We start from the raw sequence: 24456 nt of genomic DNA, 5'->3' as shown, positions 1-24456 counted from the left end.
TTAATACCACGTGGTTACAAAGGGGGACCCGTGCATATTATTCATGCAGGCCAATTCTTAGGTGCGGGTAGCCGCACCACGTGTACGGTGCGGCTGCCCAATCAAATCTCAGAAATTTTTGTTTTTGTTCCGAAATTGTCCCTGGTTTTTAAATGTGAAATACCCAAAATACCTCCACTGCTAGGGGAATGATTGGCCTGCCGCACCACGTGGTGGTGCGGCTGCCCCACGCAAGAATCACTCTATTCATGCATCCTCGATCGATCTGCATGTAGTACGCGGAGGAATAAGCCATGTTTCCCCCAGATTTCTCCGGCACGGGCATCGTGGATTCAAATGTTAACGGTTTGTAACAGTAATTTTAACGGCAGTGATTAAAGTGAAAAATAGTATTAAAGTTGAGTTACTGAAGTGATATTTTTTGAAAATTCAGTGATAAAAGTATCAAATTAATCATAGTTCAGTGACCATATATGTAATTCTTCCTTTTATTTTATTTAAAAGTTAAAGTATTTCCGTGTGAAAATCTTAAAAACCAATCACATTCCACCAAAAAAAAAAAAAAACAAAATCAATCAACAGTGCGTCAATGATTGTTTTTACAAAGGGAGACCTGCATTTTTTATATTCATGCATCCTCAATCGATCTGCATGTAATAAGCGGAGGAAGAAGCCGTGTTGCCCTGCATTTTTCGGCAGAATGGGTACAAAGCTCCAACTGTACGTTGAATTTGATGCAATTCAAGCTATGCAAACAGAATAGGTTCATCAATAGTCTTGTCGATATCAATGAATCCATGATACGTTGAATTTGATGTCATGAATGGATCGACAGGACAAGCTATGTGACGTCTGGGAACGAGGACGGACCATTGAGATTACGCACGTGCACAAATACAAATATCCTAATTTCCTTCCTAATCTGGAATTCTCGATCAAGCCTGCAGCCTCTTCGGGAGTTTTCTGTTTTATAATGTTCGATGTTAAGTGAACGGTGTTACTGTCATTGTTTAGCTTGTTTTGCGTTATCTACTACTAACAAGCTCTTTCATTTTGGTATTTGGCTCCTCTTTTGCTATCCAATCCGAAAAGTACTTTAATGATGTTACAAGATCAAATTTATGTCACAATCTCAGTAGTTATCTAATGAAATAGCTTACCAATTCATTTCTTCACATGTAATATGTGAAACTAAACGTGAATTAATAATTAAACATCACAAACTTGAGGTTGAGAACCTGTCAGGTTGTGAATTATTTAATTAGTTGAAGACTTGATCGATCGAAGTAAATTTGTATGATATGTTCGCTTCAAATTTATATTAGGCAAAAAATCATTAATAGTCACCAAGTTTTGATCTGTTCGACACTTAACTCACTGACTTTTCAAAAATATCACTTAACTCACTCACATTCAACACCATCTTACACTTAACTCACAAATTTCCAAAACCAATTAGTAATAAATTGAGTAACCCAAACCCTTATAAACACATATGTCAGGTCTCATTTTTTCCATGTGGGATGTATATATTCTCAACACGCCCCCACACGTGAAGCGAATTTTCAAGCCATACACGTGGACAACTTTGGGTGACGTGGAGCCCGTGTGACAGTGAGGCATGCACACGTGGCCACGTGGGTAACCTCGCTCTGATACCATGACAATTCTGCTATAAACCTCTCGTCAATATAACAGCTATATGTAACACTGTACTTATAGAAAAGTTGTCCATTAGAGAAGAATGATAATCGTATTCCTCTATAAAGAGAGATTTGAGTCATAGTGATTCCAATTCACTGGAATGAACACCCTCTTGTATTTTAAAGGTTATAAAGTCTAAATATTTCATCACGTTTCCAATAATCAAATTCATTGGAATGTCTAGATACTTTTGTTTTCAATAAAGGGCTGACACCATTGATTCAAAAAAAAAATATCTAAATTTGAAAAGAATCTAAAGAATAGTCAGAGTGTAATGTAAATAAATAAACGATCGAAGAGATAATCAAAATTATAATAATTTAAATTCTCCTATTTTCAATCATTCCACCAATTATACGTGCGTTTAGGACATGATATTCTAGTAATACTGTCCAAAGAGTTGAGAGCTCTAGAAGACTAAGAGAGTTACAACGACCACCGACCTATAATCTGCTGAGGGGCATGATATCCTTAAAAACTACGACATGACAGGGCCCTTGAAAAGTCTAGCATGAATTATTGACTTAAAAAATCTAAAACCGATTGTGGGTTTGATCAAGATTCCATTGATTTTTATAGGAGTGATCAGTGAACTTGAAGGGGTCTTGGAAAACTATGTAGTTATTGACCTCAACTATTTATGTAATACTATGTTAATTAACTATTGCATTAGGATTATGGGGAGCGACTTAGTTAGTGCACTGGGGTCAATGGGTTAATTAGTCTTAGGATCGAATCACGGATTAATTAGTTAATTAGTCGGGTGAACATTTAACCAACATAAGTTTTTTTTTTCTTTTTTTCTTTTCTTTTTTGGGTGGTTCTTGTTGGACCTCTAAATTTACTATTTGGACCTCTCATACTTTGTACACCTCTAATTTACTTTTTGGAATACTTGAAATGCTAAGTAGACCTCCTTATGTTTACTAAAACACATTTGAACATGAAATACAACAATCGGTTACTCTACTTCATTTTTATCTGTATCTTCAACCACGAGAAGAAGAATGAATCAAAACACATGATATTGCTCTTTTATGAGTAGGTTTCTCGTCCACCAAAATTAATCAGAGAGATTGGTTCTTAATCTTGATATGTTATTGGAAATTTGGAATCCCTTTGAATTTGCTAAAAAAAGAATTTCAAGGGTTTTTGGTTGGAAGATCGAGTAATAACTATATCATAGTATTTAATGAATTTAGTTTAAGAAAATTTCAAATCAGATTGTTTTGGATTTACTTTTGTATTAAATGATAATTATTATTTTTACTTAATTGTTTTAGGTAAATTATAAAACTACATGGGCAATATAAGAAAATTCTGGAAAAAAAAAATTAATTGAATGTTATATTTGGGGAGGTAAGAAGAGTATTTGTTTTTTTTTTTCTTTTCTATTTTTCTCTCTTTGTCCTTATTTTTCTTTTCATATGACTTGACAAAGTCTATTAATAATTGAAAAAAGTTGAAGGTCCAAATATCAAATTTGGAGGTCCAACTAGAGCCACCCTTCTTTTTTTCTGGTTGAAAGAAGAAAACATAAGATTGGCGTGCTCTATAAACAGTGAGGCCTTCCTCTCAATTTATAAAGAGGGAGAAAGAGACAGAGATAGAAAATACACAAGCACTAGAAAAAACAAAACACAAGTAAGCACGAGTGTTGATATTATAGATCTCACATAAAAAAACGAGGACCTAGTTGTCTATGAGTTTTAAGGATTTGAGTCATTTCATTCATTACCAATTGATTTTGGATGTGAAGCTCATATTATTTTATCATGGTATCAGAGTGGGTCATCCCTCGTGTGCATGCCTCGTGGCCACATGAGCTCTCTGTCACCCAATATAAGTTATCGACGTGTATAACTTAAACCCTATGAATATAAGAATTTGGGCCACTCAATCTATTGTCTTATGTTGGAAGCTCTAATACCACTTGTTGGGAGCTCTAATACCACTTTGTTGGATATCAAAGGAACTATAAGGACAATTTTTAGGTTCACTCCTAGGGTGAATGAGCATATTCAACCTCTATTGCGATTAATGCATTTTAATTTTATGATTTTCTAATCCAACTATTCATGTTGCATAACATCATACAAAGATTAGCTCTGTAAAAAATCAATCAAATTGAAGACCTTTTAGTTATTCATTTCTATGAAATACATGGACGGTTCATCATAATAGTAGTAAATATTGTTAGAACCATCCATTTGTTTGATTCAATTAGACAATTAAACGATTTTTGATTCGATTGATTTTTTACATAAATGATATTTAAAGGTTAATTTAAGATATGGACTGTTGGATGATAAATTTATTAAGTAAAAGTATATTAATCGACAATAGAGGTGAAAATATCGAAAACCTTATTTTGGGTAGGGAGATATGGTGCATGAATGAATGACACACAATATGAGAGGTATACAGTTCAAAGACACGTACGGAGCTCCTAGTGAGAGATATGAAAGAGAATCTCAAAATACCTTGTAATAAAGTTATTTCGATAATACTTCTACAAAATATTTCTCTACATATCTTACCCAACTAGACGAGCCTACTCAGATAGGCGTAAACACTAGACAATGTCGATCAGAAGTATGACGATTACAACGGACATAAGTATTGGACCGTTTACAATGTCTGATACCACTTAAACATGACTTTCTGATGTGTGAATCGCAAATTACTTTATCAACGAGAACGTGGTAATGACAAATCCAAAGTGTTTCCAGAAAAGATGTGAGTAGATCGCCCAAGAACAGAACATAAGAGCAGCAATCGTAAACCCTAAGCCGAAACACAGCCCACATTCAGCGAATCTACTGTTGCATGTTTATCACGAGGTAAAATGAGTCTTATTCACAACACGTGGCACAACTATAGTACGACGTACTGTGACTGAGATAGCTCATATTATAGGTGGCCTTTTAATTCCCAGAATCACAATCATACCCGGCTCATCGTCTTCCTCTGCCTCACATATCCTTTGTCTCTCTTCTGCTATTCATAGTGAGTTTCTTTGTTAGCTTGTTTTTCCAACAAATTAGCTTGGGCCATGGAAGAGATTAATATTATTCCGTCCTGTTCTCCACCCTATAGTATTTGTCAAGAAACCTCTGTAAACACACTTCAACAACGCCTCCAGTTGATAGTTCAAAATCGGCCTGAATTTTGGGTCTACTCTATTTTCTGGCAAGCCTCGAAAGACCGCAACGGCGGTGTTTCGTTGTCATGGGCCGGTGGCCATTTCAGAGGCATCAGAGACTTCTCATCCAAGAAGTTGGATAACAATTTCCAGCTCAAATTTGGGTTGGATCTGGAGAGGCCGAAGAAGGTGATCAACCGACAAGTCGAAGCTCTGTTCCAGGAAGACATGGACATGGAGAGACTGGTGGACATTAATGGAGATGTGACTGATTCGGAGTGGTTTTACTTCTACACCCTTTCTTTGACACAGTCCTTTGCTGCAGGCCATGGGAGTAACAATATTCTTGGCCGTTCATTTTGTTCCGGCGCGTTTGTGTGGTTGGCAGGAGATCAGGAGCTTCAGTTGTATGAGTGTGAGAGAGTTAAGGAGGCTCGCATGTCTGGAATTCAAACACTTGTTTGTATTCCAACTCCCTATGGGGTGATTGAACTTGCTTCTTTGGAAGTGATTAAAGAAGATTGGGGTTTTGTGCAGAACTCAAAGTCAATTTTTGGATCCGACATAATCACAGCCAGCAGCAGCGTCTCAAATTCAAAGCAGGATCATGTTCATGTTCCTCAGCTGCAAAACTCTATGTTTCCACGATCAGATCAAAAGGAGTGGACGACACAAGGTGATTAATCAAAATTTATATTTCTAACATAATATACATTGGCCGGTGATTTAATCTCTGAAAATGCTAAGTTTTTCTATCTTTCTATACGTATTTTTCAGTCACTTTTTCTCTTTTATATTTTGTCACCTTAAATTTCTTTAGTATGTGTTTTTTCATTCATAATTATATATCTTGCGACTCTCATTAATTTTTGTTGATTTGTATAAATTTCTTTAGTATGTGTTTTTTCATTCATAATTATATATCTTGCGACTCTCATTAGTTTTTGTTGATTTGTATACGTACTTTCACCATGTCTATAGAAGGTGGTAGGAAAGAAAATGTCAACGTAAGTGGATCATCATCTGACTCCGGGCCTTCCGAGAATACATCAAACACTCGATTGAGAAAGAGAGGAAGATCAGACAAAGGCGAGCGAGATTCACCAATAAACCATGTGGAGGCCGAGAGACAACGACGGGAAAAGCTTAATCACCGATTCTATGCCCTCCGATCCGTCGTTCCTAATGTATCGAAGATGGATAAAGCTTCTTTACTCTCTGATGCAGTTGTATACATCAATAATCTTAAGACAAAGATTGAGGAGTTGGAAGCAAAAATTCAAGCACAACCCAAGAAACCCAAACCAAGTATCATGAGTGACAATACTACTCTTGACTACAGCCAAGGCACGAGCTCCTTAACTTATAGAGCCGCTGCTGCTACAGAGGTGGATGTGAAGATTGTAGGCTCCGAAGCCATGATTCGAGTCCGATGTCCAGATAATAAGGACTATCCAAATGCTAGATTGATGAATGCACTCAAACACCTTGAATTACAAATTCATCATGCAAGCATATCAAGTGTGAACGACTTCATGCTTCAAGATGTTGTGGCAAGAGTTCCTGATGGATTCACAAGCGAGGAGGCTATGAGAACTGCTATTATAAATAGATTTTACAACTAGTCTCCCTTGCTGGCTCATGTAGATTGATCACAATAAACTTCTTGTGGGATTTATCTCACTGTTCTTGTTCAGTAGTGGTACTTCGTTGCTCAAAGTTTAAGACGACTTGAGTTTAATAATTAGCATCCGTACGTTTGTTTGTACTTTTTTTAATTTTTTTTAGGGAGCTTCTATCTCCAAAATTAGTATTTAAACATCTTCACTTTTTTTTTTTTTTTTTGAGAAACTGTCAACTCAATTTTATTAATAATAAACAAAATAAAAATTACAACTGATAGATGTAGAAACTACATCAAAATATAAAATAGCAAAAGAAATACTAGATGCAACAAAGCATCGGAAATAAAACCTAGCAAGGATACGAAGGGATGCAATTAAGCATTTGATGAGGCACCAGACAGAGTCCGGGCGATGTAAAACGGTACCAATAGTATGGTCGACCATACTTCCACGCAAAGATATACGTCGAATAGAGGGTAACCTTCTATCAAGATGACCGCCGGTAGTATGACCGACCTTGCCTACTCCACGCAATAAAATGGGCTGAATAGAGAGCAATCTTCTACCTAAGTAATCAAAGAAGCAATTCCAACATGCAGATAAATTTAGGGCCCAACAACAGTCTCCCGGATCCCAAATACGAATCCTAACAGCTGCAGGCTCATTCACCAGCTGCAAAGCCCCAAGAAGGAAGGCCCAGCCCAAAGTCCTTCTTGAACAATCCAACTGAACAGAGGTCCAACCAACCCTAGCACAGGCCCACCTTGAGTAGCCCAAACAAGAAAGGGCCCAGGTCCATAGTTGGGCACCCAAAATCCCTCTGGGCACCCAAACCTGCCTTATCCTCGACCCCAGTCGCTGAGCCGCCAGTCCTCGCCGGAGGACCCCCGTCCCGGCCTTGTTCGCCTGACTCAAGACGTCGCCCACAGCCCCATCAGTCATGTGGCGTTGTCCGCAGAAGACCGAAGATCTTCTACCCCAGAACCAACCCCCACTGATCGGATCTATAGCAGAGCAAACGCCGAATCCAGTCTCTGACTCCGGCCATCGATCTGTCATCTTCCCATCACCAGTGATCATGATCACGCACCGACCCGCTGTACGCCGCACCACCACCGGTCCAGATCTAACCAATAAACCCACTTTCAGACGTGCTCGACTCGGTCGGAGACGGTTCACATCCGGTGTTGTTCCAACCCAACAAGGCGGCACAACCGCTGCTTCTCCCCACCAGCCACGATCAGATAGAGTCTGGGACCTGAAGGTTGTCGCCGGGAAGCAAGCTTGCTGCGACTGGTAAACATGCACGGTAGAAGCCGTGCGCAAGGGTAACGACGCCGAGAACGGTGTCGGAGATTTGCTCCATCGACGAAGGAGGAAGGTACAGAGAGGCCAAGAGCGGCGCTCTCCCAACCCTAGCAGAGCACTAGGTATTTTCATTAAATCCACTATTTAAACATCTTCACTTAATAGACCTCCAACTTATTTTTACAAATAACCAATATATTATCTACACCTCCTTAATTTTCCCATAATACCTATCATCCAATAATATCAATAAAAACTTATTTTTAGAGTGTTCTAGTCATATATCTCCAAAATCGGTAGTTAGACCTCCATCAATTGTTGAACATTTCACAATATTATTTTACTCTTGATACAACTAAGCTTAAAAAAAACCCCCCCCCCTTGTTTTCAGAAAGTGTTCCGTATGACTTGTTGTATTTTGTAGGCATATGCATCTTTACAGGCCAAGAGTAGTTCATTTCTTCAACTTCCTAAGATTCTCTCGTTTCATATATTTGATCGAACAGTAGGCTCCTGTCACGCCCCGAACCCGGGTCAATTTTTTTTAAATATTTCCCGAAATCCAAGGTGTGAGTAAAAATAAAAATAAACGAATAGAAAATAAAATCGATACTTTGTTAATGGAATTGACTTTTCATTTCGATATAAGGATAAATCCAACTCAAAATCACTAAGAGTACTCACTTCCGGAATAATGATCTTACATATACAAAACTCCAACTAACTCTAATTGCTTTCGATCACTAATCTTCATAGTTCTTGTGTTTAATAACCTGCAAGACTGTTAAGGGGTGAGCTCAACCTGTGGCTCAGTAGGGAGCTATTTCTCTTCACAAAAAAGATAACCAAACAATCATCATATGGTATGCATGAATGCATGTTCTATTCCCGATAATTCACACAGCAGAATAAACTGAGCCTACATGTCCCATACCATGTATTTTACCACGAAGGTGACTCAGAGTACTCAACTATATGAACTAACCCCCACCCAAAATCAATCCCCCTAACCCTCTTTTGCTAGTCATCTTGTCCATGCCCCTTTCGCCAGTCCCGAATTACCCTTTCAATCCTATACTAATTGCGCGTTAACAATGGGCATACCTGGGATCTGGTACCTGCTGAGGTTATGGACTCAACTACGCAAAAGATAAATTTCAAACTTTCTTATATCGATAACATTACACATATCACCATCGATCGCCACCCTTATACTTCATATGTACTCAATGGATGATGCATCAATTGATAATATATACTTCACAATGTAATTGCATCAAATATTCATTCATTCCATAACAAACATGTGAGGCAACATATATGCATAAAATACAGTTGAGTAGAGGTTCCCTAGATCCCCCTACCTGGATTCCAAGCTATTGTATAGATACATGTTCCTGCATAAAAAGTAAATATCCAAGTACAATTCACCTTTCCTATGCATAAGCACATAATTTATTCTAAACATAAAGCTATGATTCTGCCTTAAGAACATACTTCAATATCGAGCTTATGTCTTAAGAAAATGGTACCTAAAATCTCAAGCCATTTAGATTTCATTTGAAGTGCTTAGTAACCAACCAAAATGTCTTGCAGATTTCTTATGACGAAAAACAGATATGGCTAGCCAATTTCACAATGACATAACTATCTGAAATAAAGTCTGAAAGTGGTGTCATAATAAGTTTTATTGGAAAGTTAAGAATGCCTATGTTCAGCTTATGAACAAGTTTGAATAAAGGAAACTATTGAAATCAAATGAAACAAACAGAAACATAGTGACAATTGAAGAATTTCCTGATGCAGACCCTCAACTTCGAAAAATCATAAGTTACTCTAGAAAAGTCTTTTTCATGAGATTTCAATTCTGAAATGATCTTTGATATGTCTACTGAAACTTTCATGAAGACACCAACTTCAAATACCCATCCGAAATGTACAGTTTTTAGTAAAAAGAAAACTGGTTCAAAAATAACAGATTGCAGACCTCTGTTTTTAGCCTCAAAATTAACCACTGAATCTTACATGAAATTGTATGAAACTGTACAGATATCAAGCTTACATTATAAGCTTTCAACACATGCAAATGGTTTCTAAAATGAAGGTCTAGATTAAAGGATATGGTTGCTCAAAGTTAACTAATGATTATAATGCAGAAACTTGTTCTAGCTTTCTCCAATGCCTACAAACTAATGTTTGAGGTTACTGCTCAGTCTAAGGTTGTTAAACTGATGTATATAGGTTCTTTGATCACTCTAACCTCTTGTTGTTAAGACAAAATAAGAATTCTAACCCAAACAGCAACCTAAGAATTTACTCAGGACACCCACCTTAAGAAAGCCAAGTTTCTTATCATCTTAATCTGTTTCTATGCTTGCATTCTGTTTGAAAATCATTTAGGTTACTGTGCAGCAGCTTAAACCAATTTAGACAAGAGCTAAGCTAAACATAATAACAAGAATAACAATTGGAATAGCTTATAGGATTGAATTCACCTTTGAATCCCATCAGAATATCTATTGAACTAATCCTGCTAATTCTTCCTTCCTTCTTCACTTCAGATATCTCTCTCATGTCTCACATCTCATGTTTCTCCTTTCTCTTTTCTTTTTGATCCTAATTCTGTTTCTTCTTTCTTTTCCTCTTCTCTTCTCTCTTAGTCTCTCTCGTTTGTTTTCTTCTTTTCTTTCATGCTCCTAATCTCCTATTCCTCACATCCTTTACTTTCTCTTTTTAGTTTCCTTCCTGTTTGTTTCTTTCTTTCCATTCTACTCCAGCCCTTCCCTCTATCTCCCTCACTCTCACGTTAAGTTCTATTGTACAGTGAATATGAATAAGGTAGATAGCTCCTATTTATACTAGTCTGGTTCTTGGCCATCAAGTAAAACAATTATAATAAAATCTGCATAGATGTGTTTGTCCATACCTATCACTTAATGACTTAATCACCAAGCATTCAATAGATATACTTGTACAGTCCTATCTCTTAATAGAAGCCTTCATCAGTAAGTATTGCAGAGATAGGTATGAAAGCTCTTATCCCTTTATAACTTAATGACCAAGGTTATATATAAAAACATATAGGAAGAAGATAAGCTTTATTTCTACAATCTGGGGATATCCATGTGATAGCAGTAGACTAGAAGTTTTAATGATAGATAAATAGAGCTTGAACTATAAATTGAGTGATGCCACCTCGAGCTACTAGCTAGCTGAGTCTACAGGTTCATCAACACCTATAATTCCTAACTTTGCATAATCACCAAAATAGAATACTTACACTTGGATACGAACAATGACTAATAAGAGATTCATTGATTGGGTTTATAAGGTCTCATCCGAAAATGTTTAAACCAATTGAGTAAAACTAGCTTCCTCACAAGTCTACATGTAATAGGTAATAGACTTCTCGAACACACACACACACACACACAAGCTGGTAAAGAAAACATTATCACACGATCTAATATATAATTAAAATTTCGGGTTGTTACAGCTCCAATGGATGAGTATGATTTTAAGAGAAAGTGGTCTGTTGGTGTTTTGGTTAGAGAATATTGCGTATCCGAAATTGACTCGAGGAACTACAAAGTAAGGAATTGGTCTGTTGATTTCTCCGCTTCTTGGTAAGGATGAAGACCATAACAAAAACAAAAGGGAAAAAATGGCATGAGGATGACCATCTGTTGATTTCATACCTCTAAAAGGGAAAAGACTTTTTTTTAAATTTTTTTTTCTTTCTATTTTGTGTCTTTATTGATAATTTGACATGAGTTGACAAAGTCAATTATCACTTGAAAAAAAGAAAGAGGTCCAAATGCCAATTTTGAAGGTATGAATAGAAGCTCCTTTTTTTTTTATTATAACTAAAAGTATTATAAAGAAAGGGGTAAAAAAAATTCTTTTGGGATATTTACAAATTACAATAGTTTATCAAAAAATTACAACGTAGGTTGAATATGATTAAAACAAGGATTAAATTCTGTTTAGTCCCTGTACTATGACCATTTTTTCATTTCAGTCCCTGATATTCTCAATTAATCTGAAAAGTCACTAACGTCAAAATTTCCGTCTGATTGGTCCCTCCCGCGTCAAATTAGGAGTTGACCTTTGGTAAAATGTCCAATATACCCCTCTGTTATTTCTTTTTCCTTTTTAATTTCTTTTTCTCCTTTTTTATTCTTTTTCCTTTTTAATTTCTTTTTTTTCTTTTTTCTTTTTTCCTTTTTAATTTCTTTTTTGCTTTTTTATTTTTCCTTTTTAATTTCTTTTTTTTTTTCCTTTTTTTTTTTTTCCTTTTTAATGACCATCGTATCCTGCTGCATCGGTAGCGCCACATCAGCGAACCAATCCAGATCAACCCGAAACCCCAATTCTTGTTCTCCATGCTGGCGGCCATTTTTTTTTCTTTTTTCTTTTTAATTTCTTTTTTCCTTTTTCTTTTCTTTTTTCTTTTTTCTTTTTTCTTTTTCCTTTTTAATGACCATCGTATCCTGCTGCATCGGTAGCGCCACGTCGGCGAACCAATCCAGATCGACCCGAAACCTCAATTATTATTCTCCACGCCGGCGGCCATTTTCCTTTTCCATCACTATTCTTCTTCTTCACTTCTGGTTTTGGTCAACTTGGCCATCAAAAACCATCATTTCAACCAGACCCAAAATCCATATCACCATTTTGAGCAAGACCCAAAAACCTCAGAGTCTGAAAAAATGGTAGTTTTCAGTGAAAAGTTTCCAGATTGAGGCTTGATGTGGAGAGAGAAAGTGAGATTTGAGTGGGAGAGAGAGAAGTAGGTTGTGAAAACAAGAGGGGAGTGGTTTAGCGGCGAATTTCCGAGCTGATTGGGATCTGCTTGTGTTTGGGAGATGGCGTCGGCGAGGGCGGATCCCAACAGAGGGAGATGACTTCAGAGAAGGTGAAGAAGTGATCGATCAGCTCCTAGCCTCTTGCTTTTGCTCGATGTCCATCTCTGCACCGCCAAGCTAGGTCTTTGCTGGGTTTGGTTTCAATTTGGGGAGAGAAACATATGGGTTGTGGAATTTGATCGGAATGAGATTGGTGGGTTGAGGAAGGAGAAAGTAGGCAAAATGAAAAGAAAAAAAAAAAGGAAAAAAAGAAATTAAAAATGAACAAGAAAAAAAGAAGAAAAAGCAAAAAAGAAATTAAAAAGGAAAAAAAGGAAAAAAAATTAAAAAGGAACAAGAAAAAAAGAAGAAAAAGCAAAAAAGATATTAAAAAGAAAAAAGAAAAAAGAAAAAAAGGAAAAAAGGAAGAAAGGAAAAAAAGAAATTAAAAAGAAAAAAAAAAGGAGAAAAAGAAATTAAAAAGAAAAAATAAAAATAAAAGGAGAAAAAGGAAAAAGAAATAACAGAGGGGTATATTGGACATTTCACCTAAGGCCAACTCCTAATTTGACGCGGGAGGGACCAATCAGACGGAAATTTTGACGTTAGGGACTTTTCAGATTAATTGAGAATGTCAGGGACTGAAACGAAAAAAGGGTCATAGTACATGGACTAAACATAATTTAATCCTTAAAACAAACACAATTATCCTTGTAATAAAAAATAAGATTAATTGGTCGGCTAATATACTCTCTCGCAATGTATGTTTGATGAAGTGAAATTTTTTGTTTTCAACAACTTAATTTCTTTAGTACGTTCCATTGTTTTTGTACGTGAAACATAAGCATTGAATTCAACCATTCACATATAGGAGATGAAACTACCATTCAAGAGAAATTCATCACGAATGCAAATAAAAATGGAGAAGCAGGGCCAACTTTGAGGTTTCTGGTGCTTGAGGCGAGTCAAAGAATGAGGCTCGTGACGTTCACACACACACACACACACACACACACACATATATATATATATATATATATATATACAGACTTTCTCAGGTAAGGATATCCTTACCTAAATTTATGGAACGGATTTTCAGTTTTTGGCTTTTTTTCGATCACATATTTACATCTTAACCGTTCAGTTTTTAGGTCCTAATGTATAGATCACTTCTGCAAAATTTCAGCCAAATTGATGATCGTTAAGGCATCCAAAACAGTAATTTACACGAATGAACCGAATCTGTCAAACGGGAACCGTTCATGTACATTGTTGTAAATTGCAGTTTGAATGCCTTAACGATCATCAATTTGGCTGAAATTTTGCAGAGAAGATCTATACATTAAGACCTAAAAACTAAACGGTTAAGATGTAAATATGTGATCGAAAAATAGCAAAAAACTGGAAATACGTACCTAAGCTTAGGTAAGGACGTCCTTAGCCAAGAAGGACTGTTACCAATGGCTTAACGATCATCATTTTGGTTGAAAATTTGCAGAGATGATCTATACACTAGTACCTAAAAACTGAACGGTCGAGATGTGGATATGTGACCAAAAAGTGGCCAAAAACTCGAACTTCACACGTTAATTTCAAAGCGGAGCTCCGCTCTGGATTGGATCTGTATATATATATATATATATATATATATCTCCGTATTTTTTAGTGATTATTTAGTTTTTTAAGACTTACTATAAGAACAATTAAAAATCATATAGCGTAACAAAGTAATTCAATCAAAATATTTGCAAAACCTTACATTTACACCAAATACCATTCTAATTAAAGACAGAATAATAAGAGAAAATTGTATATCGAACTCAAGATGTTAACAACGAGATCAAATTTACTATATACTAATACAGTGTAGGGGGGTACTGTAGCTTATGAACAGTACTCCCTTAGTAACAGTGCACTACCGTTTTTGCCCCTCTGTTTTCTGGACTTCTGCATTGTTGCCCGATAGGTGTTTGTAGCATGCCACTGCTGCGTGTTTGGTTTGCATAACGACAGCTGGTTCTTTGATCTGCACGAATAGAAAGAGTGAGAGTGAGAGGGAGAGGACGAAAGACTAAGAGAACGGGTTTCGTTCTTTCGGTTTTGGGTTGCTGGCTCCAGCGAGACAGAGAGCGAAGAGAAGAAGAGGGAGACGCGCAGTTCTACTAAATCGTACGCAAAATTCATATTAATTTGTTTGTCTGCATGAATCCTTCTTTTCCTAGAAGGCCCACCCATATAGTCCTCTCTATGCAGAAAGCTGCAATAAAAAAGATGGGGATGGAAGCATCAAAAGGATCTCTTGCCGCTGCATCTCACCGGGAACATGCAAGTATATCAATAGGTATATCAATAGCTATAGTTTTCGTTCTGAGAAAATTTAAAAAGAAAAAAAAAATACTGAATTGCTGCGTTTTTTCTATAGATTAATAATGTCGATATGGTTGGGCTCGATATGGTTTGGTTAATTAATAATGTCGGCCTTGCTGTTCCATGGATTGGCTTTTGCTGTGGGTTCTATCGTTAGGCTTTTGCTGTGGGTTCTAAAGAGGTATTTGCTTGATTTTTTCAAAAAAAATCTTTAGGATCAGTGTAAATCTTCTTATGTGAGTGATTTGGGGTTTGGGCTTTGCGATTGCTTTTGTTGGTGATGAAGACCTTGCTGAGATTGTTTTTTGATTTGCCTAGGCAATGGTTTTGATCTCAGCGTTACCATCTACACTCATATAACAAATTCAAAATATGGTGGAAAGCTCTACACTGATATCACCGAGGTATCTACATTTGCAGTTATTCTGCTGATTAAAAACTAGATGCATGCAATGGTAAGGTGCGGAAGAGGAAGAAGAAGGCGACATATTTGGTTGCTGAAGGGAGAAGCTTAAGATAGTATATGAGATAATGAGTTTTTCTCTTCCTTTCTCTCATAGTTTCTTACGTTTTTTTTTTTTTTTGGATTTAAGTTTCTTACGTTTTCTCTTTAACAGGATAAATCAGTCTTCATGCTGATGTGGTTGTAATGTCTGAAAAGGCAGACTGGTGGCCTATATTATCCGGTCTTGACAGGTAGAAGAGATAGTACCCAGTCCTACTTTGATGTGGCATTGGCGGAGATTCCAAAACCTGGTGACAGTATCACTCAGATATTGCATCTGTTCTCAAATGGAGGTTTTAGTGAGAGAGAAACAGTTGCTCTTCTAGGTACTCACTGACCCTCTATTCCTCATTCAAATTTTACTTATCATTGAAATATGCCATTCTAATCTCTGAGTTGTTTTGTATTAGGAGTGCACAACATTGTAAAGATAGGATGTGAGTTCATATAGTCACGCGTAAACCACTTCATTGGGACAGGGCAACCAAATCCAGCTTTACCTTCTGATCTCCTCAATACAATGAAACTAAATGTGAAGACAATGCTACCAAGACCACCAGTGATACTGATGCATCTCAGTATGAATATCAGATCACAAATTACTGATACATATTTGAAGAACTGAAGCTTTGCACTCACTTGGTAATTTGTTTTATTTTTCCTACTTTTACCATGGTAACTAATTGAGATGTAAACAGCAAGACAGATTTAATGGGTTGATCTTTGTACAATTGGATAAAGCAATCATGGTTTGGATTTGGTTGGTTTCAGCTGCTGAACTATGGTTTGGATTTGGGTTGGTTTCAACTCTGAGTGGTAGACCAAAAAGGTTGTTTGGTTGCTGAAAAGGTTGAACACAGATACTACGTCAAAAGAAATTTTATCAATTTTCAGGACACTACTAATATCCTAACCTGGTTATTTGGGCAGCTCTAAGAGGACTGGATCTGCAGACTGGCTTTTTTCACGTTGAGGCAAATTAAAGCTGCCCCTAATAACTTTGATCCTGTAAACAAAATTGGTGAGCAGTTTTGGTTGTGTCGATAAGGTACTGTAGGTTTCATTTACTATCTTAATTTATAGGCCTTAATTTCATAATGATCGAAAATTGAATAACCTGTTCAATGCAGGGCATATCATTGGATGGCACTACAATTGCAGTTAGGCAACTCTCTTCAAAATCAAAGCGACGAAATCGTGAGTTTGTGAATGAAGTAGCTTGATATCTGGTTTACAACATCCAAATATGCATCGTCACATAAACATATTACAGTTAAAGTGGCTCATAGCCACATAAAATGGCTAGCACTAGCAGCTGGGATCAGATTTATTTGTTGGGACTGACTTTGACAAAGTTCTTTTGCAGATACAGAGATATACCAACCTGATAAACCATAATCTCCAGTAATAAAGCGTTATTATTGTTACAGGTATATGTTATTCATTTTTTTTATTTATAATTATTGATCACCATATAAAAATTTTGGAAACAAATGATCGATAGACTTATAGAGAAATTACTATTTTGGAAGCAAACCAGAACATTATTGAGAATATGCCATTCGAGCAAAGTATGGGATTATGTTTAGTTCTTCAAGGAGCATCCATTTTAATCTTCTATCCTTTTGAATTTGATTGATCTGAATGCACAATTTAGTTGGGATTGCAGTGACTTGGTGTTCTTTGTTTCCAAATTCAAATCACATGTGTATTGTAGATTTTGAGTGATATGACCTGTTCTTTGGTATTGAAATTTTTTAACTGATGCTTTCTGATGTTTCAGATTATATAGTGCATATTGTTTCTGTTTCTTAATTGTCAACTGATTAGATGGAATAAGAACCTGTAGGCCATTTAGTGTTGGTATCAAGAGAAAAGTCTCTGATTCTACTGTCAATATTGAGATTAAGAAGATAAATGTTTGTCTGGGATATTAATTCATTCATGACGTTTATGTTTTGGTTTCTACTTAAAAAGGGTGAGCCCAGCTTAAAACTTAGTTTAGTTGCAGTCATTGTTTGGTATTGGTCTTTCTGGAAGACGGTGAGCCCAGCTAAAAGCTTGAGGTGATTTTGTATCAAGTAAGTTGATTGCCAATTGTGTTCTTTTCTGCTTTGGATTTTCTTTGTAAATTGGGTGGAGTACTCTCTTTACCTGCATGTATATCTTTGCTTTTCATCAGCAAATTTTTTTATGCTTTTGAGGCAGACTCCCCCTGCTTTTACTACTGAAAAGTTAACAGACCTACTGTTGGGATTCAAAATTATCTAAAGGGGTCCAATTCGGTGAATGATTAAAAAAAACAAAAAATTTGTTAACAAAACCTGTGATAGGATTAGGATTCAGAGCATCATAGATAGATCTAGACATTATTAGGCCTTGCATTTTGTCAGAATGTTGATGACCAACCTGGTACCAGTAACTGCCTTAGATTAATGTACTAATGTGTGAAAATGCTTGAATTATCAAACTCTCTTTTGTTGCCTGCTGTTAAAACTCATGCATTTTGAATTAACATAACTATTTGATGTACTTGACTGTTACTGTCATGAACCCTTCAATTACAGTATTATTGGTTTTTGTTTTGGTGGAGTGTGGAATTTTGTTTGAATGTGATTTCAATTTGGTTTTGGGTCAAAAGGGTTTTTGGTTTTGATTGGTTTAGTCTCATCAAGTTTTACTGGTAATCTACTATAACCATATGGTATCAGTTTCCTGGGAATCAGTTTGGTCAGAAGTACTTTCTCGAAGTTTTGTATTGATGTTTTGTGTTATATGTTATGTGCTACCCATAAATTGAAGCTCCTACTCTGGACATAGGGAAATATATAATACATTATGGAAAATTCGTTTCAAGGTGCTAATGCTGGTTCTATGCTTACCATTCGACATTTAAATTCATGTTGTGTATGTCCTGTGTCATTAGATTGTTGATTCTTATCTTTGATGCTGAATTCTTTTCCGAATCTGTTTTTGTATGGCTATAGAACTATGAATCACATATCGACATAGGGAAGGATTCCCTACCTGCCCCAGCCTCCATGTATAACACTTATTTCTGATGCTTCTCTTGCCTCCTCATCGTTAAAATTAAGACCATACACCAAGTTAGGTATATGCTAATCGAAGACCATAGATAGATGATGCATGTATCTGCTATTAATAGTAGGTAGTGAGTCAAATGTTACCTATGTGTATGAGCTTCAGAATACTGTGATTTTCAGCAAGCGACAGAGAGTAAAGGATTTGAGTGGTTTTTACGATTGAGTATCCTAATAATTGATTATTCAACCATCATCTGTGTTCGATTTGCGAGAAAGATTGTATATGAATAAAGCAGCAGTAGCGTCACGAGTCGGCCTGACTAGATTTTGTTATGGCTTTGTCTAACTTAATATTTAGTTGCTTAATGTTTTGGATCATGGACATTTTATTATTTTAGATATGAAAAATGCGTAGTGGAAGCTGGGTATATATTAACCTTAACATTGTTCTTTTTCCTTGGCAAATATAGCATATGTTGTTTTCAACAGCTTTAGTTTAATTTTGTTTTTAATAGCTTTTCAATGACTTTAGTTTCTTTGGCAAATATAGCATCTGAAAGATGCATATGTTCGTTTTTTCTTGATTGAGTTTGTTGTTTCTAAATTTTGTAATACAAATGTAAATGAATGGAGATGAGATTAATGATGATTTTGCTATCAAACTGATTAAACTAGAAAGGAGTAATTGGCCATCTATTTATTGTTAATAGTTTAATCAAGCTATAAAACTATACAATAGTAACTGTGTTTTTGGGATTCAAATCACCTAACTTGGTTCTTTGGACAACTCTGAGAGGACCTACAGACCTGCCTTCATGATATTCCATCTTTCTGAAATTATGAGTATGAGTGAGTTAGTATTGTTTGATTGTTACTGTGACAGTCAGAAGACTTTGATTGGCCATATGTTTATGCATTGAATTTATTTTGTTTCTTAATTGTTATTCTTTTTCTTCGTAGTGTATAACAATTGCTAATTAATATTTTATCTATTTCTCAAAGCTTCAAAATACAAGTGCACATGAGAGTGTCTTCCAAAATCACATCAAGTGCATGCCAAGCAAGACTGAAAACTGAAGGACCATCTTTAGAACACTGTCAGTAGAAGATCAATGAAGATGTGCATATATTTTTGCTTCCTACATGACAACATTTTTTTGATAAGACACTGATTTATATGAAGCTGTGAAGACCTTTTTTGCTCCCTACATAGCGATCTTTTGTGATGAAGTGAAATCCACCATTATTTCGATAATATAATGTTTTGTGGAAAGACTGCATACAAAATGCACATCCTTGAACTAGATTCATACAATGTAAATTAAGTTCTAAAACAATTTGTTTAACACATATTTTTCGTTTCATGTAAACACATCTTAGTTATCTTTGTCAACCAAATACTTAAAATCGAACATAAAGAGATTAAAGTAGAAAATCTGTCCCGCGGCAACGCGCGGGTTCTCATGCTAGTCTGAAATTATATAAATGTAATATAGCAATACTTGCTGAGTTGGTACGAATGCTTGAAAAGTTTAGACTTCCAAGACTTCGATGGTGAGAAAAGTTCATATACTTGCTTATAGTCTTTCTAAAAGACCAGGTTGTTTACTCTAAAACTAATACTTGAGTTGAGTTTGTCTTTTACTTATACAATTATTGTTTAATTATCCCATGCAGTGGAAACTGATCTATGTAGTAGACTAGTAGTACATTAGTATTTCTATCTATCAAAGTTTATATATAGAATATTATATATAAAAATGGGGCTCTGGTGAAATCTAAACCCTAGCCCTCAACCATAGCGGCCGGTATCGGTCTCCCTTCTACATCATCTGCTGATGACACTCAAGAGCCGATCTTGTGCGGCGACCACCCAACTTAGCCCTAGGTTATTCATCACCTCTTCGTGCCGCAAGGAAATAGTTGATGTGAGGGATATGGATCGGTGCTTCGGTCCGATCTGACTCAATGTTGATTGGGCAGAAGAATGGCCATGTCGGATTAGGCCGAGGCGAGGCCGGCTCAAGTCTGGGCTGTACACAGTCGGGAATGACTGGCGCATGAAGCCAGGAAGCCAAGAGATGAGAGGCCCTGTTTGGCAGACGAGCGACCTCTAGACTCGGATCAAAGCGGTAAAATTATGATTGATGGCGATGCAGGCCTTTGCGCTCCAATCTGTGGAAGTGGCGGAGATAGTCACCGTGCACCGTGAAGCGTACCAGGCTTTGGAGAAAGCAGAGCACGCCGGTGGGGTGACCGGATCTGAGATGATGGCGGTGGCTGCATCTGCTGCTCAAATTGGAAAAGGAGTGGTAGCGGCGGCACCCGCCGTGATTGACAAAGTAGCGGTAAGTGGGGTGCCCAAATCATCTAAGGGGCCCAAATGGATTGGTTGGCCCAAATCAGTTTGGGTGCCCAAATCAGTTTTGAGGCTAAAATCAAATGGACCTGGAGTGTCCAAACCTGTTTTGAGTACCTGTTGGAATTGGGCTCTTTGGTGGACCATGTGAATAGGCTCTGTTTCTTCAGGATTTGGTATTTGGGATCTCGGAGGATCATTATGTTGCAGTTGGAGGCTCGTGATAAGGGCAAAGGAAAGCTTTAGGTTTTCCTAGTCTTCTTGTCTATTACTAGAAATTTGGTCTTCTACTACTTTCATATTAGTTTTCTCTAGTTGTACACCAATTGAGGTCTCTAAGCGACTAGGTTTACTATCCAAAGAGAGGTTAGTAATGAGGATTTGTTTTCCTGTAGTTATGCTCAATAAGTGAGCGTATGTGTTAACAGTGAGGGTCATTTGTCCTTTGCTTGATAGATTGGGTCATTTATGATTTTGGTATGAGACAGAATCTGATGTACGTGTCTTCTGGCCATGGATAAGTTAATGAAATTATCTATTCTTCAAAAAAAAGTTTATACATAGAAACTCACAAATTTTGGGGCCCATAGAATTGGGGCCTCTAGACGGGAGCCTATTAAGCCTACCCCAAGGCCGGCTCTATGGAGAAGTAAATCTTTTCCTTTGGTGCAAGTCTTAACCAATTATCAATTGCCTTCGTTCCATTTCAAGCAGTACTATAGGTAACAGCAGTGGCATATTTAAATGAACACTACAGCAAAATTGGTCTTTTACGACACACAATGTGTGCCGTAAAAGACAACTATACGGCATAAAGAAGCGTGTCGTAAAAGTCTAATTTCTCTTGGGGCACACAAAATGTGCGCCGTAAAAAACATTTTTTGTGCGTCGTAAAACACTATTTTGTGCGCCGTGAAAGATGTTTTATAACTTTGATTGTGTGCCATAAAATACCATTTTACGTGTCTTAAAAGACCATTTTGCATGTCGTAAAATGCCATTTTGCGTGTCATAAAATGTCATTTTGCGTGTTGTAAAAGATGTCTCCATTCACTCTTCTAACACTACTACAAAAATTGAATCAGACGACGGCTAAAAACCGTCGTCTGATATGGAGGCAAACCGTCGTATATCGAGGCGCCGTCTGATGAATGTTGATTATAGGGAACCGTCGTGTGAAAGGCTCAGCAGCATGTCGACAACATGCTGGCAACAACATTAGCTGTAGTGTGACTGTTCTTCAAACAACGGGCGACTTTAGAAACTGTTGTGTGATTGTGATTCAGAGGTCGCTTTATTTTAAGGCCGTTGTGTGAGTTTTATTCATACAACTGTTTTTTCATAGCATCCGTTATCTGTTTTAAGTTCAGACGACAGTTTTATTTTGAGATTGTTGTGAATATTGTGTACATACGACAGTTTTTTTGGTGGTTATTACTTTCCTAATAGAATGATTCAATGCATTATATTTGCTGGATGTGGAATCAAAAATGACCAAATTAATAGTAACTGATCAATACATATATATATCAGATCCTATCCAGAGCGATGCCTCGCTCTGAAATTTCAGAACGAGGTTAGGGTTTAGGGTCACTTTTTGGTCGCATTTTCACATCTCGACCATTCAGTTTTTAGCTACTAATGTATAGATCATCTTTGCAAAATTTCAACCAAATTGATGGTCGTCAAGGCATTGATAACTGCCTTAAAGCTAGTACGGTTTAGGTTGGACAAATTCAGTTCGTCCACTGGTTTAAGTGAGTTAGATACCTTAAAGATCATCAATTTGGCTGAAATTTTGCATACATGATCTATACATTAGTACCTAAAAACTGAACGGTCGAGATGTGGATATGAGACCAAAAAGTGACCATAAACCCTAACCTCGCTCTGAAATTTCAAAGCGAGGCCTCGCTCTGGATAAAATCTGTATATATATATATATATATATATATATATATATATATATATATATATATATATATATATATATATATAGAAGAAATTGTTATAATCCACATCATGCACCAAAATGGATTGTACAAAGATAATCTTTTATCCACAAAAGGAGTACATCTAATAGTACTCTCCTATCAAAATACATCCAGAAATTTACTTCAGTGTCTAGCTTTGCAAGCTTTGCTGTTCTCATGGCCTCATTAGAGTCTGAGGAGCTTGAAGTTTGAGGAGCTCCCAGACTCTACACTCTCAATATCTTCTGAAGTTTCTTCAATAGCATCAGAACTAAATTCAACTTTTCTTTTAGCATGTGCTTTAAGCAACTCATGGTCCAGTTTCAGCTTCTGAATGTGCTTCCTTACTGCTCGAAGGCCATTCATATACTTCGATTTATCCAAAGCCTATAAGGAGCAGGAGAGAACAAAAGGAGAAAAATTAGTTGAGAAACGAATGTAACAAACACAATTAACTTTCTCGGCAAAGCAACTACAATTTGTTTGAGCTGATAGGGTTTTTTGCACCAACAGTGTCTAGAGACTTGGGTGACTGACAATATGATACCCGAACTTACAAAGTTATCAATATGATACCTAGACTCACTTTTTATCATCAACATCGTACCTCCGTCAATTTTCCGTCACAGGGCCGTTAGTTTGAGCACGTGTGACTCACGTGAGTCACTAAATGAGGACAAAAAGACTGATTTACCCTCAAAAACTTTTTTTTTTCCCCTTTTCTTTCTTCTTCTTTTTCGGCTTCTTCTTCCGCCTAATCTAAATCATCAAGAACTCACCCTAGTTCTAGTGATAATCTGGCCGTCAAACCCAAGAAGCCCAAGTTTGATCTCGAGCTGATCTAAGGGAACCCAACTGATTTAATTGGAGATTAAAACCTCTAGTAGAACAATTGAATGTACCTGCAATTCCAATGTGCTATAAGTCTCCATCTTCTACCATATATCTACTTCATCCTTTTCATACCCACTTTGTTAAATTCAATACCCATTTTATTTCCAACAAAAAACAATTGAGTTTCCTAAGAAAATTTCATAGGGAGTGGTGGACTGTTTGATCTTGAAAACCATGTATGGATTGGATTGATAATTTCAAGAGTGGTGAGTTTTGAGGAGTTGGAGATGGCGAATCAGGTGTGAAAGTGAAGAGGGAGACGATTACAGCATCCATGACATTGAATTGGAGTATTTTGCTGTGATTTTCTTTGGTTTTTGATGTTTTCAGAAATCTGGGTTCTTGTATTTTAATTCTTTCTCATCTGGGTTTGGCTTGGTTTGACCAGTCTTGTTGGTTTCGGGATATGGGTGTTTTTCAATATTCATGCTTTGAACTCAGAACACTTGTGTTTGGTGGGTTAGCCAGGCGAATGTCAACAAGCTTCATTTCTTGTTACATTGATATACATGGTGTTAATTTCAATTGTTCCTGCTCTGACGAGCACTCACTGCTTTCCTCTTGCTGCTCTAGATCTCAACGAAGTCATTTTCGTTAGCTCGCTGCTTCTGGATCTGGAGGCCAAGTTGTGGAATCGTCTACACCGCTCTGGCCAGCAATAAATTCAAAGAAACGACGCCGTCGA

General features: G+C 36.8%; 1 protein-coding gene and 1 long non-coding RNA gene across 33 annotated transcripts; both read left to right on the top strand.

Moving 5' to 3' along the window:
• Positions 1-4639: 4639 nt before the first annotated feature.
• On the top strand, positions 4640-6568 carry LOC133743713 (transcription factor MYC1-like). Of its 2 annotated transcripts, none has more exons than XM_062171746.1 (2): positions 4640-5525; positions 5834-6568. In XM_062171746.1, exons 1-2 carry the CDS (start codon positions 4760-4762, stop codon positions 6472-6474), a joined length of 1407 nt encoding a protein of 468 aa, XP_062027730.1. In that variant the 5' UTR covers positions 4640-4759; the 3' UTR covers positions 6475-6568. The 2 variants fall into 2 exon arrangements, with proteins under 2 accessions (XP_062027730.1, XP_062027729.1); XM_062171745.1 differs by having other exon boundaries at positions 5831-6568.
• An 8046-nt stretch (positions 6569-14614) lies between these two features.
• LOC133743717 (uncharacterized) lies at positions 14615-19928 on the top strand. 31 transcript variants are annotated; one of them, XR_009863223.1, is made up of 11 exons: positions 14615-14798; positions 14883-14970; positions 15052-15177; positions 15315-15827; positions 15912-16143; positions 16273-16350; positions 16432-16549; positions 16632-16698; positions 16857-16931; positions 17479-17582; positions 19562-19928. It is a non-coding gene; the product is annotated as an uncharacterized LOC133743717 (long non-coding RNA). The 31 variants fall into 31 exon arrangements; XR_009863220.1 differs by having other exon boundaries at positions 16632-16702; positions 16868-16931; XR_009863216.1 differs by having other exon boundaries at positions 16632-16715; positions 16868-16931.
• The last annotated feature ends 4528 nt before the right edge of the window (positions 19929-24456 follow it).

This window comes from Rosa rugosa, chromosome 4, assembly GCF_958449725.1.
Source record: "Rosa rugosa chromosome 4, drRosRugo1.1, whole genome shotgun sequence".
NCBI lineage: Eukaryota > Viridiplantae > Streptophyta > Magnoliopsida > Rosales > Rosaceae > Rosa > Rosa rugosa.
The sequence above is the reverse complement of the archived record's forward strand: the minus strand, read 5'-3'. Positions and strand labels throughout refer to the sequence as shown.